At 40.1% G+C, this 15973-nt stretch overlaps 1 protein-coding gene across 1 annotated transcript; it reads right to left on the bottom strand.

Moving 5' to 3' along the window:
- Positions 1-422: 422 nt before the first annotated feature.
- On the bottom strand, positions 423-15448 carry RHAG (Rh associated glycoprotein). The gene is made up of 10 exons (XM_032103949.1): positions 15252-15448; positions 10554-10737; positions 8679-8829; positions 8336-8483; positions 7440-7606; positions 6438-6575; positions 6099-6220; positions 5310-5395; positions 4369-4442; positions 423-3689 (listed from the first exon to the last, which is right to left on the bottom strand). Exons 1-10 carry the CDS (start codon positions 15385-15387, stop codon positions 3612-3614), a joined length of 1284 nt encoding a protein of 427 aa, XP_031959840.1. The 5' UTR covers positions 15388-15448; the 3' UTR covers positions 423-3611.
- Between the last annotated feature and the right edge of the window lie 525 nt (positions 15449-15973).

Below are 15973 nucleotides of genomic sequence, written 5' to 3'. Positions count from 1 at the left end.
GCTGGGAGCCTGGGAGGGGGGGCTCCAAGCTGCTCTTGGATTGGCTCACTGTGAGCCTGCTGCTGTCCCCAGGGGCTCTGAAGGAGGGACCAGGACATTTCACCTACCTGGAAAGTGTCCTGGGAAAAGTCCAGGGCCAGTGTCCAACTATGTTCCAGTTGGCCTGATTCTACTTCACCTTCCCAGAGTGGGTAAAAAGGCACTGAAAATGTCGAGTTTTCCACATATATCTGGAATTTAACTAATAGCAAGGAACTGAGAGGAGGCTGAAAGGTGAACGTTTTGCAGCAGGCTTGAGATGAACAGGAAGAGCTCTCCATTGGCAAGAGGAGACATAGTTTGCTAACATACTTTTTGAAAAGGTTGATCTCAGTAGGAGAGAAAGAAGACATCCCCAAGAAATGTCAAACAAATCCAGTTGGTCATTTGGTCATTCAATTTATGCATTTATTCAGTAGCAGATTTGAACACAAATGTTAAAAGGAATTTTGTAAGCAAATATTGAGCCAATGGCTTTCAAATAAATTTTCTTTTCAGTAATGAAATACAAAGATACTGCTCTGACAGAGGTAGGACTGAAGAACTGTAAGACAGCCTTCAAAGCTATGGTCACCCGCTGGTGTTCTGAAAAGGGCTGACAGTAACTTTGACCTTTGGTTAGTTAAAGAAGATATCATTAAAGTTTTTATCCATTTAAATAAACCCCAACAAACCACAATACCTTATTTAAGCTTTTTTAATGTAGAAACAAGTCAAAGTGAGAACAAAGGTAAGACAGAAACAGTGTTGAGCAATTATTGGAAGGGATAAAACATTGCCAGTCTTTTATGAGACAGAAAAGAAATGCTGATGACCTTGAACCTCAAATTTAGAATAGTTGTACTTTAACTTTTGTTTACTTTTCAGTCCCATCCTCTAAGCTCATCCTCCCCTCTGTGTCTTGCTTAACTCCTTTCTTTCCTTTCCTGCCAGCGTAAGGCTTCCTCATGGAACAAAAGACTTAGTAAAATATTTTAAGCTTAAGTCTTTTAAGTGTCCAGTCATATATTACACAGAAATGGTAACTAATTACTAGTGAAGCTCTGCTGATTCAAGGTATTCAAAACTTTGATTAATTGGGAGATAACCAACCAGAGACAATACCCTAAGCCAGCGAACCAAATGCCACTGGCATTTGCAATGTGGAGGTGAGCAATTAGGGTAAAATACTTTTGGAAAAACAAATCGTACACTTCAAGGGCACAGTCACATGGAAAAGAAAGTAACATGTAAAGCTCTGATTAAACAAAAGTATCCATCTCCCTACTCTGTATTTTGAGTGAACCTAAGGGACTGATTTCTCTGGGGGAGGAATCTGCTAAAAAAGAAGCCAATAATGGGTACTTGGAGGATGAGGGTATGACTTACTATGGAAAGATTATAAGCAGAACTGGAGAAAAAAAAACTGTATAGTTCATTTTTTCCCTTTTTGATTAAAAAAAAAAAACAACTCTAAATGTAATTATTGAAGTTATCATTCACCAGGGAAGGTTCAGGTTGGATGTTAGGAAAAAATTCTTCACTGGAAGAGTGGTTAAACATTGGAATAATTCCCCCAGGGAAGCAGGGGAGTCACCATCCCTGGAAGTGTTCAAGAAGTGAGTAGACACAGCACTTCTCAATGTGGTTTACTGGCCATGATGATAATCCATCCAAGGTCGGACTTGATGATTTTGGGAGTATTTTCCAACCTTAAGGATTCTACAATTCTGAAAGATTTACTGACAGTGAGTTGTACTTCCTCACTCAAGTATTCCTCTGTGGTCAGCATGCAAAACTAGTGAAATTATCTCACCCATTCAAGGTGAATGAAAGACTGCCTGAATCTCCAAGTAGGAATTTGAGGGGTGAAATTCATGTATTGAGGATAAGATTTTTACAGGCTGTCCACAGATGGAATCTTTTTCAAGTACTTCAACACTTTGTAAATCATGCACAAAATACTTCTAAAATCTTTACAAATGTGATATTTACATTGTTAAATGTCTCCTCAGTTTTTACAAAAATGAATGTGTGAAAGCTTTGAGAGGATAAAGGACGTCTTACAGCCAGCAAGGTAGAGGAGAGTCAGTCATTGCACATCTGCAAAAGAGCTTATCTGAACTAAAGTGTGATACAACAAATGTATTTTTATTCATGGATAGAAGTCTGACATATGTAGCAGTATACAGTGGGTATAACATATGGGACATCCCTGCCTAGTATCTTTCTAAAGATTTTCAAGGAAAAATACTGCAGCAGAACTGAAAATATGTGCTATTTTATATGAGAGGAGTTTCCCCCTTAAGTCTGATAAGTAAGGCTTGAAATAAGATCCTAAAATAGAAAAAATCTTGAAAGTTCACCCACTTTGGTCTGACATCAGCAGTAGCTTTTCTGTGAATGATGGATTGAGGCTCCATGTTCCGTTTGATTTCCACTTTCCATCCATTGTCTCTCAGTGGAATATCCCATGCATGAAGGCACCTCATGGAGTTCCTTCAGCTACTTCAATTTTTGTCTCTGAATGGAGCAGCCACTGACATCACTTCTTAGGTAGAGTTAATTTACTTTAGCTACAATTTTCTTCCTTCTGCTTTCATTTCTTCTAGGAGACAGTGACTTCAGAGTCAGTGACTCACCCCATGGAAGTTCTCTGCCGAGTCTTTTGTAGGTTGAATGTAGCTTCTTTCCAATCAGTTCCAAACAATCCGTGTTTTTCTGGAGTTGGTTTTAGTTCAGGTTCTATTTATTGACATTAACACTGCTTCAATCCACTTATTACTGTTGAATAGAATAAGACCTATTATGCAATCACCTGGTTTTCATAGCTCCTACTCAGTTCCCTTATTGTGTCCTTGAAACTAACTGAATCTATGAGAATAAATAAATAGATCTATAGCAATAATGAAGTTTTTTTACAATTTCACTTTCTTCTCCCTTTCAATAAACATGTTAACAATGAGTCTTGATACTCATATTGCCTCTCATATTGCCTTATCAGTCACTGTATTCTGTGTTTTTCCATGAGAATTATTTCAGCATTTTGCTTCCTGTTATAATCAGACTTCAAAATCCAGCACATTTTCTCCTCTGTCAGAGAACAAGACAACACGCTTTCTAAAAAAGTTAATCTGGGATGCTCTGGTGAAAAGTTTGTTCAAGTCCAAATAAGAAATATCAATTCATTTCTTCTTGATTACCCCTATACAGCTGAAGGATGTAACTCAGAAATCTTGCAATGAAGTATATTATCCTGTAATAACCTTGAAATCCAAAGTTTATTACAACAACTATATTGTTGTCAGTGACAACAAAAGATATAATATATATAATTTCAAAGAGCAGTTTGGGGTGTCTTTTTCTGATGAACAAATATATTAGAAGGACCTAATTTATTCACCTGAGCTTGGCATAATGACTAAGCAGTTTAAAATCAAGCTTGTTTTCTCTTACAAAAATATAGCTATCTATAGCCCTATCTTAAAAACCTGGTGTGGTTGGGACAATACTTGGGTGTTTTTTCATTGTTTCTTAGCATTAGAAACATGAAAGAGCATCATTAGGACAAATATTGCAGATTAACTATTTTTCTACATGGCAACTTCAAGTCTGCTCTGCTCGTCATGGTGGCTGGAGTGAATTTCGGGTGCTGTCTCCTCCTCTGGAACCTGCCATGAAAAACAAAGAAGAGTTCAGTTAAGGAGACGTAGACTTGCTTTTGCCATAAAAGTAGACTAAAATGTGCTGAGAATGTAATTCTATTTGCATATATATTATATATCTGTTTATTATCATGGACACAGCCTGACATGGACCATCAATTCTGGATACTGAGGGATGAGCTCAGGATTTTATTCATAGAAGAAGGAGTTTAATTCATTAAATAAACTAATAAAATTTCCTTTTGACTTCACATTTTATTTACAAGGAATGTATATCATATAGGCTTCTTGCCTTGTTTTTTGGGTTTGTTCTGGCATAAAGGATAAAATTCAGGTTGCCTAAATTAAGAATATGTCATCAGTCTCTGATAAGGAAGAGGATACCTGATACAGTGAGCATGTAAGAGAGAGACAAAGGCCTCTACTGTGATACCAATTTGTTGTCTCTCTTTCTGCTTTTTGTTCAAGGTGAGTCCAATGAAAAAGGCATGATTACCTAAGAAGTCCAAAAAAGATCCTGGAGGTGGCCTTGATAAATTCACAGCCTGAGGTAGAGCAGCATTTTTGAATTTTGAAGAGGCAGATTTTCTGACTCATGTGTGCAAACCACAAAGGCCAGGAGAGTGGGGCTGCAGTGTTTGTACATTCTCCAACATAACGAAAATGAACTGAGGTTGTGTCTTACCTCCCAATAAACAGAGTCATCAAAGCAGTTCTGGTCAGATACTTGTCCCAAGAAGGGCAGCTTTAGAATAGCACCTGCAGGAAAACCAGCATCAGAGGTCAAAAAAATGAAGAAAATGACCAAATAAATGTCCCTCAGATGTTCCCTGGGCAGCCAGCTAAGTTTTCTAATTCATTTCCTCATCTACAGAAATGCCCAACCATTCTGGGGCCTTAGGTCATTCATTCTGAGAGGTGATGCAGATTTCTTCATATAAACATAAATAAGAGCATAAATAAGAGCTTGTTTTCAATTGACCAGACTTTAGACCAAAATTTTCTATTTCAGCCTGATTTTTTTGTTTGTTTGTTTGTAAGTATTCACAAACACATGGAAACATGTGACACCTCATCGAGTATGTCTTGATCTCAAGCTATTTTCTGTTCAGAATTTTAAGTGTCGGAATCTAGAGAAGAATTTCATCCAGAACAACGCCTTATTATTCCTATAAATATAAAACTCAGCATCTTTGGAGCATGCGTTCAGTAAAATATCTAGAATCACAGAATCATGGAAACATGTAGGTTGGAAAAGACCTCCAAGATCATTAAGTCCAATCCTAGACCAAGCACCATCTTGTCAACCTGACCAGAGCACTGAGTGCCACATCCAGTCGTTCCTTGGACACCTCCAGGGATGGGGACTCCACCACCTCCCTGGGAAGCCTCTTCCAGTGCCTGACAACCCTTTCAATGAAGAAATTCTTCCTGATGAACCTGAACTTCATTTGAAGACAAAAACATTGGAAAACTACTTTTCCATATTTGAGTTTCTGCCATCATGCCATCACCCATTATTTCAATTTTGTATTATTCACATGAAATTGTTGATACATTTAAGTTCTTCATGGAGAAACCTCTAAATTCACAGGTGTTTTTAGTCACTATATGCATCATACTGACCTGTCAGTGCTCCTCCCACCAGTGCAATTCCAAGTGTGCTGCCCAGGGCAGCAGCCTGCATGCTAGGAGTAAGCAAGTGACCATTCCTGAAAAGGGTAGAAAACCAAAACATTGCCTATCAAAAAACTGTTACACTTTGAGACTGATGATCAGTCTTATGACGTAGTATTTGCTGCATGCTGGACAAGGTGACTCATAGGAAAATATCCTAGAGTCTTTAAGGTTGGAAAAGATCTCCTGGATCATCGAGTCCAACAAATCCTGCCATTGCTACGTACAAGGCAGAACTCATGACTTTAATTTAGCTTTGTTTTAGGCTACAGATGAAAAGAAGTTCTTTGAGAAGGTTATTAACGTCCCGCAAGCCATTAGAGAATACTCCCTGTTGTCAAAAAGACCAGCATTTCATCTTTTTAGAGTTTTATGAGATAGTGGAAAAAAACCACTTTGCTTTTTTTTTTGGAATTCTTACAATTAGCAGCAGTGTAATTGTAGAGTCGTAATAAAGATTTTTCTATGTTTGAATGGTCCAGTGTTCTGCTTCTTTATGATGTTTTAATTTATTTATTTTTAGTTGAGCTTTTAATCTGTAAGAAGCTTGTCATTTAAACAGTGTGTTAAAGGCAGGAGATCCAGAAGAATCCAAATTAAATGAGAAAACAATGCCTGACATCAAATCAAAGATGCATTTCTGAAAAAAGATCATAATTAGATCCAAAGAAGGTAGCAAATTAGGATAGACATTCCAAAAATAAAAAAACTTCTCTCTCTCTTCTCTATATAACTCACCTAATTTCCCTTTTTGCCGCAGTTACTATGATGCCAGCAATACCTCCCAGAATTCCAGGTAAACCATGTAAATTATGAACTCCACAAGTGTCCTGAATTTTCAGCTTGGATGCCAACACAGGCTGCAATGAGGGGAAACAGGAAGTTTATAGTGAGTTTATAGTCTTTCATGACCTCTAGATTGAGAAAGCGCAGAAGTACAAGAATCAAATGATTATTAAAAGTCACCATTACCTGGAGTTTACTGTATCTATCCTCCCTTTGTAGCAAACCAAGGGAGCTCCAGGAAAGCCAGAGAGAAACAAGAAATGGGAGCAGAGCTGGGTCCCCAATACTTACAGTCAGGAACTGGAATCCAAGGACAGATACAATTCCAGCAATGACCCCAATGAACATGGCAGAAAAAGGGTGGATTTCCAGGTCAGCACAGGTACCCACTGCTACTCCTCCTGCCAGGGTGGCATTTTGAACGAGAACCTGCAAAGGGGACATGGAGGAGGAGGTGACACATGAGGAACAGATGTTTGTTTTAGGGCTGAGTGCATCTGAAAGCTCTCTTGCACATGCTGGGCTCAGACAAATGACTGCAGCAGCTGGAAAGAAGTGGGTGAAAACAGGGCTGGATTTGAGGGCAAGGAGGTGGAAGGTTGTCAGCCTGGCAGCCCCAAGCTGGTTTGGTTTTGCCTGCTGTGCAGCTGCACTGTGAGATTGCCAGGGAACAAGTCATTGCCTTGAGAGACCTATTTTGGCTCTTGTAATAAGGAAGCTCACGTGGGACCACCTTTGGAATAAGATCCAAAAGTCCGCCTGAACACTCGACTAATGTTGCTATGGTCCAGCAGGTTCTGTGGACAAGAGAGAATCATCACAGAATCACTAAGGCTGGAAGAGACCTTTAAGATTAGTAAGTCCAACCATCAAACCAGCATCACCACCATGTTCCCTGGACAGTCTACTACACTGCTTTCCAACCCTTTCTGTGAAGAAATTTCTCCTAATATCCAGTCTAAACCTGCCCTGATGCAACTTGAGGCTGTTTTCTCTCATCCTGCCACTTGTTATTTGAAGAAGGGAACAACCCCCACTGGTTCCATCCTCCTCACTCAGGGAGTTTTAGAGAGTGAGAAGATCCTTCCGGAGCCTCCTTTTCTCCAGACTGAGTCCCCCCAGCTCCCTCAGCCACATCTCATCAGACTCTATAGCTTTTACAAGTGTAATAGCTCTAGTATGAGCAAAGGCTCCAGATAGCCTGGACAGATAGATGGACACTGGGAATCTGCCTAGTCATCCTTATTACAGAGGGTTGACTCAATTTAACAGGGGTTAAGATGTGATTCTTACCATACTGAATTTGCCTCTTTTATCCACCAAGCTGGAGAGGGCAAATGTTACAATGGTACAGGCAGCCAAGGAGTAGTAAGTGTTGATAATGGCTGTTGTCCGGGCTTTCACGCCAGTTGCAATGGCAGAGTTGAAACTGGGCCAAAAAAGCCAAAGGAACAGGGTACCTGGATGAATAGAAGTCAAAACAAAGCAAAAGCTGTTTAGTTACAAGTGCCAACACAACAGAGTGAGCTACAAGAAATGAGGGCAATGATTAAGAAACAGGGAATAGCCAAAATTCTGGAAGAAATAATAGAATATGCAGAAGTTTTTGACAGTGGCAGCTGGGATTTTGACACATGGTCTCTGTCAAATTTTGCTAGAAGGCTTTAATGACCCCTTGTCATGCCTGACTGACTGACAGAGCTCATCACCACTCTGAAACCCCAGCCCAAATAGGAGGCATAGGCAACACAGTTCACATGCAAATCCTTTATCATCTATCAATAAAACTGAAAGTTTTAGCTGGTGAATTGGTCTATGAACAGTTCTCATGGACAAGTAGATATATAGTTTCCAACATTCATTACCATGACAGGCACAGCTCAATCCTTTTAATTATGGCCAATTCCTTTGGAAATTTGCAGAAAGGCAGAAGATTTAACAGAAAGAAAGTCAGCACTAATGCACAAAGAAAACACATCTTTAATTTGATGTTTCTTTTCTTTGAACCACGGAAAAACTGTAAAAATATGTATGCCACTGAAAACACGGTGCATGCATCAGACTAAAAGGAATTTGCCTGCAGAAGTGTACTTAGGAAAATGGATGTAGCATAATAATAGGTAATCAGTAAAAAATAGAGATGGAAGAGGAATGAACAGCTGATCAGCACTCGATGTTACTTCACTTACCAATCATGGCAAACATGTCTGAATGATAGGTGGATTCATCATTTTCATGTTTTCTTGTCAGACCAGGACAGTACAAGATGAAAGCTGCAGCCAGACCAAAATAAGCTCCAAAAGCATGGATAGTCATCGAAGCTCCAACATCTGTGGCCTGCAATAGGGACCCAAAATCATGCCACAGATTTTATACAGCAGAAAGACAGGGGTCTGATGCACAAGAAGTCTGGAGGATTTAATGGTTTATTTTCTATGGTAGAACCTAGAGCTTAGCATATGCAAACTGGAAGTATTACAAAGTGAAAGCATTTGTTATAAAGAGAAAACAGTGATTGCTAAATAGCTGTACCTCTAATACTTCAGTAACTAGATGTTCATTGCATGCAAAGATGGTGATCTCCAGAAGTGTCAGGATCAGCATCTGAACGGGACTTGTTTTCCCCAGGAGTGCTCCAAATGAAATCAAAGCAGTTGCTGTACTGAAGTCTGCATTTATCATGCTGAAGTTAAGAAAAAGAAAAAAACCAAAACAAAACACATGAACAAAACCAAAATTAGTTTGAAAGCTGTAATATCCAATGTGCCATTAAAATGATATCATTAAAATAATAGAGCTTTAACTCTTCAGATACAAAATTATCAATCTCCTCTTTGTGGATAAAAATTAAATCAAAGCTTTCCAGACAGATCTTGTAGGGATCTTACCAGCTACTGAAGAGTAAGTGTAGAAGGTTTCCTCCCACTTATACCATCCATGTGTTTAACTGGTTGAAATTATAGTGAAAAGGCAGATGAGAAGTGTGGTGGGACATGCAGGGATATCATGGAATCACAGAATCACTTAGGTTGGAAAAGATCTCTAAGACCATTGAATCCAACTGTTCACCCAGCACTGCCAAATCCACCACTAAACCATGACCCCCAGTGCCATATCTGCATGTTTTTTTAATCACTTCCAGGGATGGTGACTCCACAGCTTCCCTGGGCAGCCTGTTCCAATGCTTGACCACCCTTTCTGTGAAGACATTTTTCCTAATATCCAATCTAAACCTCCCCTGGTGTGATTTCTTCTTGTCCCTTCAGGCCATTTCTTCTTGTCCTGTTGCTTGTTTTTTGGGAGCAGAGCCCAACCCCTATCTGGCTGCATGCTCCTGTCAGGGAGTTGTGCAGAGCCAGAAGGTCCCCCTTGACCCCCCCTTTCTCCAGGCTGAGCCCCTCCAGCTCCCTCAGCTGCTCCTCATCAGACTTGTGCCCCAGACCCTTCCCCATCTCCTTTGTCCTTCTCTGGACATGCTCCAGCCCCTCAATTTCCATCCCTGACTGCCACCTAGGCTTCAAAGATGACAGCGAGCTCTTTGGTCAGATGCTTTATGTAATCCTGGAAGCCGTGCACAAGTTTCTGTCTCTGTGCATCATCTTTGCGTGAGCTGTCAGGCAGGAGCAGTGTTAGTATATTTTGGGGAATAGCAAAGGTAAATAAAACCTCAAATTCATCAAAAACGTGGAGCACAGAGAGGCACTAACCTGTGGGTCCCTCTACACATGCCTGCCTGTAACCATTAGGGAGCTACTTATATTGCTCCTGCTTTCCCCTCAGTAATGTTTGGATGCTGTTCCTTTCAAAATTGCCTACAAGTTGTCTTGGAAAACAGAACTGCAGATGTGGAAAACATTCTGAAACCTTGGTAGAGGCAGGACGGGTGAATAGGAGGGGCATTAAATGTGCTTAGAGACATTTCCCATGAGGTCTCTTATTCTGTGATCAGTGTTCAGACCCTGCTGGAGTATGACGCTCATGAACATCATTCCTCAAGAAGTAAAAGAAAACCTCATGAGTGGATAGACATGCTTCTCCAGCCTTTCATCTGTGCTCCAATGTGTCACAGAAAGAGATCCTTCCGTGCCTGCTGGATGCAGGACGTGCTGTGCTACTGCTGGAAATCTTCCAGCTTCCACAGCTTCAGAGATTCAAAGCAATCTCTCTACAGGACCCACACCTCCCACACATAATATAGCACCTCACATTTCATCACAAGCTTTGGTTGCCTTGGCCCGGTGCACCAGGAGTGGCCCCTTCAGAGGTGAAGGGCAGAAGGATGTGGAGAGGTGGACAATAAGGCTTAATGAAACTTAGGTAAAGTCTGACCCCATAGATGTTGTGGCTTATGGCTTCTCCTGATATCTTTAGGCATAGAAATATCAAGTTTTGTAAATTCACATATACCTTTTGGTGTCAACAATAATCTTCCCTTCATTCATGTGCCAAAATCCTTGCATCAAAATTCCCCACTGGAGACCAAAGGCAGCAATGAGCATGTTGAAACCAACACTACTGAATCCATATTTCTTCAGAAAGGTCATCAGGAAACCAAATCCAACAAATATCATCACATGGACATCCTGAAAGTCTGAAGGGAAAACACATCTATGTAGTGACTGTGAAGAGAGACTGTGAAGGGTAAAAAGCCAGGGACAAAGGAGGAGTGAATAGAAAAGAGTTCCAAACTCCAGTCATGGATGCGATCCATTCTTCCCACTTCATGACCAGTCTACCAGTTGAAGACTTGAGTGTCTGGAAAATGCCACACTAATTATTGATTATATTGATGCCTATATCATTATGGAAAACCACTGGATCTCTATACTCATAAATTTAATGTGTCTGGCACTGAACTCTCTTTGTGAAGCTGCCTGGAACATGCCCACAGCTTCACATCCTTACAGAAAAGTTATGTTTCCTTTTCAATAAAGGTGGTTGGAGCCAGTGTGTTCTGGCTAACTCAGAAATTGTACATGGGATTTGTTTGGGTGAGTGTTAGGTGTCCCAGTGCAAAGGAATGCTTGTCATCCCTAAAAATTACTGTACAAGACATTGATCTTTGTACATGGATAAAAGAAAAATTAATTTTAAGACAAAGTTTAAACTAAAAAATTAATATAAATAATCAGCATACAATTAGTCTTCATTCAAATATTTGATTGTTTTTCGAAATACGAATTTTGTTAAAATATGGCGAGTTCTTTTTCTACTTTTTTAAGTTATTACTTTTAATTTTCTTTTTAATTCTTTTAATCCAAACTGAATCTGTCACCATAACATGGATACTTGATATTTTAAAATATATTTTTTACTTTTAAGCCTTATGTGATTTAATTGACTCTAAACCAGACAGGTTTGAGTCCTGTAGTTGCAACTTTTTGTCCAATTCTACTGTTATTAAGAACCTCCAGTACAATGACACCATTAAAAAAATATTTCATGCCAATAAGTTGGAAAAACTTGAGCTGGTTAGTATAATATTTGACTTGAAGTTACAGTTCTCATTACTTGAAGCACTCCTCAGTTTTGCATTACCAGGCTTAGCCAAAAGAGGGCCCAGAAGTCTAAGAAGTTACTGGGGATTCCTAATAAACTGTTTTATATTTGCAGTGTCATCTTCCAGCCCTGACCTAGCACTGAAATATGCAGTAAAAGCCTTTACTTTGCATTTAAGAAACAGCATCGTTGGTTGGCTTGGAATGAGATGAAAAACTTTAAGGTCCCTTCCAACTCAGACCGTTCTACGATTCTACAGAAATGCAGGTGGTTCACAAACATCTCCAACCTTTTTGCTTCCTCTTCAGGCTGGACTTTTTAAAGCTCTCTGGACTTATTTACACAAATGATTAAATGTCCTGGTTAAAACTATGTTAATTCGTGGGTGTTGAGGACAAATTCCTTCTAGTTTAGCCTGTACCTTGACCTCCAACTACCTCTCATGCATTACTTTAAAGAAGACTAGGTCTGGAATGGCTCTAAATGAGGAAGAAAACAGCATGATTTGAACGGAACTGGTTCAATAACCAGCTGTTTTTGACAAAGCATAGCATTTCTATTCTGTGAGACAGGAAAAGAAGGATTGGGAAAAACGTGCCAGTGGATCCTGAACAAAGCCACTGCCCAGAATTCTGCAAGGCTGGCCCACTGCAAGGTGGTTAGTCTGACACAAAGATGCTTGTGGCACACACTAAGACTGATTTTGCATGGTCTAAAGTTGTAGACCACAGAACCCTGAGAGGGATGCATAAGTTTTCCTAAGCCATGAGTCGTGGATGCTCACAGGACAATGCACACAGGATGGCAATACTAAAGAAATCCTCTTGTAGTGCTCTAGGAACCATCACACCCCCTTGTTCTCCCATTACAGTGGCACAACACACCTGAAATTGTCCATCCAATTTGCCGTGCCTGTACTGGCATCACCAGAAAGAGATGTAATGCAAAGCTATGCTTTGGGAATGATGTCAGCTTAGCCTTCCTTACCTGAGTGCAAAGCTATGCTGATCCTCCACTATTATTTTAATTTCTCTTCTGTTCAAAACGACTGAAGCAGCTTGCAGTCATGGTGCTGAGGTGTCTAAGGCATACAAAATCAGGCCCTGCACTGCAGTCCTGAGAATATAAATTAGCTCTTAGATGAAACAACTAAATCTCTGAGGTAGAGATGGGTTAACATCCTAAAGCATAGCGTGGGAAGCAGTTTGAACCCATCATTTTGGGGACTCAGGGGGAGTCCTGGCTCAAGATATTTACTAATACACCTATACAACCACAGCACTAAATTTCTGCCAAGTCCTTAGGCAAACTGTGCTTTTGTTGCACTTCGTACAGGTAAATTTGAGAGTAAGGGGTCCTAAAAGGGAAAATACAGGTATTGTGAAAATCTGCTTTTATTCCCATTCTTTATTGGGAATGACCTCTGTCAGATCAGCATCTAAAAGTTCAGCATGATATCGGTGTTGACTTAATTCATGTCTCTACTGGTAATCTGAGCAGCCTGGCCTAAAGAAGTACAAGTTCTTCTCTCTTAAAACACTGTTCCCACCTTAAGAGCAGTCCCTTATTCATGCTATGCCTGGAGCCCTGCCTAGGAGGAGGTCAAGGGGCTGGTTTGCATGAGCCCAAAGCATTCTAGAAGGCTGCTCAGAGGTCAATAGTGTGGGCAGCTGAGGGACAAGTGTGCAGGAATAACAGAGTCATACACTGCCTGTGCAGGAGGCATGGGAGACAACAGGAAACTCCTCCAACACTTTTTAGACACTGATAATAGTGAAGAAATAAGCATAGGTGATCTCTAACTGGGTAAGTTACATTTAAAGATCTATATTGTAGTGTTAGTACAATTTTCTGTGCTGCCAAGTTATTAGTGTGGGTTTTTTTGCACAGCTTTTGTCTAGACCAAACTATCACCTCCTGGGTGATAGTGAACCAAGAGTAATTCCCAATACACTGTCTAGATAAGGGGACCTAATTTAGGAACTTGGATAGTTCAATACAATTGGGATGGTTTAATATGATACCAGCTAAGAGAGCTGCATTTGTTCAGCCTGGGGAGACCTTAAAGCGCCTTCTAGCACTTAAAGGGGGCTTATAAAAAAGTGGAAGAGTGACTTATTGAATGGGCAGATAATGATAGGACAAGAGGGAGCAGTTTTAAATTTAAAAAATGAGAGATTTAGATTGAATATTAAGAATAAATTCTTTGCTGTGAGAGGGCTGAGGTTCTGGTAATCTGCTGAGGCTGCCCAGAGAAGCTGTGGCTGCCCCACCCCTGAAAGTTTTTAAGGCCAGTTTGGACATGGCTTGGAGCATCCTGGTTTATTGGAAGGAATTCCTGCCCAAGGCAGGGGTTTGGAAAGAGGTGACCTTTAAGGTCCCTTCCAACCCAAACTTTCCTTCGGCTCTATGAACATCATTGACATGGCTAAGCTGTGTCACAAAGAGAGTGGGCTCTGGCACAGCCTAAGTTACCATATCTCAGGGATACTGCCACATCTCAGTGAAGCTAACCTAAATGTGAGTAATTAGCCCCTGAGGTTAATCAGCTGGCTTCCATCTGGAGCTGAACAATGCCCTGCCTTTGCTGTTCTCTGACCCAGACAATGCTCTCTGTGAGAATACACAAGACTACTCGACCCTGAGATCACATTCTCCTGTAACAGCCACTGAAAGGACAGTTAGAATGAGAGAAAAAGAGGGATACATTCAAAATTGCACAGGTGCTACCTACAGGCAGGGAATTCTGTACCCTGTCATCCTCATAAGCGCACTGCAGTCAGGGCTACAAGTCTTTGAGGCCTCAGAGCCAAGAAAACGAAAAACAAACCTTCAGTACTGCCAGGAAAACACAGTTTGCATCTCTGCAAACTTGGTTTTCTATTTATTCACAATAGTCTATTCTTTGCATGAGGAAGAGGGGGTGAGAGAAGTGAGTAACTACTTCTCAGGCCAAAAGCTTTTTCTAACCTTCAACAAGTATTTCAGAGCAACAATTCAACAGAAACATTTTCAGGCTAAACCATTACTGCTTAACAGAGACACTGCTTTGGAAGATAGCAGGAGGTTGTCCACCTCGTCAAAAAAACTATGGCGCTTTCTGGAGTCCAGCTTCTACAAACATTTTATAACAGTGATGCATATGTAGCCCAATTTCCGTGTTCTCATAGGACAGCCTTTCAAAACCTGGATGCTAGTAACGAAACATTCTATTAATTTTAATTATTTAATACAGTAATCAGGATAGAAGGTCTGGCAAGAAACACCCCTATTTGTCTCTGGAAAATGCTGGAATCTTTCAAAGCAATACATAGTTCTCCAAGTTTTAACTTGCTGTGCAAACACTAGAACTATTTCCCAGGCTCTTCTCTCACAGAACAGTAAACTTTTCAGCAGTGAGGTACTTGCAGAATTTTATATGTCCTCAGCTTGGATTTGTCTTTGAAGTCCGCTGCTTTCATACCTCAGAAAAATTTGTTTGCCCCAAAACACAATTTTCTTTTCCAAATTTATCAGTAGGTAGGTCTCATAAGTGATTCAGAAATCTTACTTAGGATCAGTTTAAAGAAATTCCAGCTACTATAAATCTTAAACAGAAATACTTACATGGATATAAATGTTCATGAAGAGGAGCTGTGTCATAATCCACAAATATCCCAAACAAAACAATGATGATCGCTTCAAGAAGAAGTGCCAGGATCGAGAACTTGAACCTCATGTTGGTGTCAAAGTCTGGAGGCATTGCTGGAGAGCAGGTGGCTGTGAGAGCTTGATAATGGGTGTTTGCCTTCAGAGGAGCTGACTAATTCCGTGGGTCTGGGTGATATAGGAAAAAAAAAAAGAAACATAGACGTGAATACACCGTCACACCCACCATGGGAGGGAAAAAGTACAGGTCAATATAATGATTTCGATTCCCCAGGGCACTTCTGTGTGTGAAATGCTGGCTTGCATGTGCTTTTTTTTTTTCCAGTTTGTAATACAAACCAGCTCATTCAGCCACAGTTGTACTTTTCACTGCCTTATATGTATTTTAAAAAGGAAATAGCCTTCAAGAAAATCTCACACAGCCTGGTTTGCTGCATGTATTAAGGAACAGTTTATTTCCAACATTTTTTATTTCACAGTGAAGTTCTCATTCTCAGAGCACAAGTCCTCACTGAAAACTGTTATTTAAAAAGGAAATGATTGTACTTCTTTATATGCAAGAAGGTTATTAATAGTTGTTAAAAAAGAAAGCTGTAATTACTAAAAAGAGGAATTTGAAGTAAACAGCTCCATTTTTCATTTTGAATTATTGCTTTTCTTTCATATTCCCCTTAGCTCCG

Source organism: Corvus moneduloides, chromosome 3 (assembly GCF_009650955.1).
Source record: "Corvus moneduloides isolate bCorMon1 chromosome 3, bCorMon1.pri, whole genome shotgun sequence".
Classification (NCBI taxonomy): Eukaryota; Metazoa; Chordata; class Aves; order Passeriformes; family Corvidae; genus Corvus; species Corvus moneduloides.
Note: the sequence above shows the minus strand (reverse complement) of the source record. Positions and strands in the feature narration are given on the sequence as shown.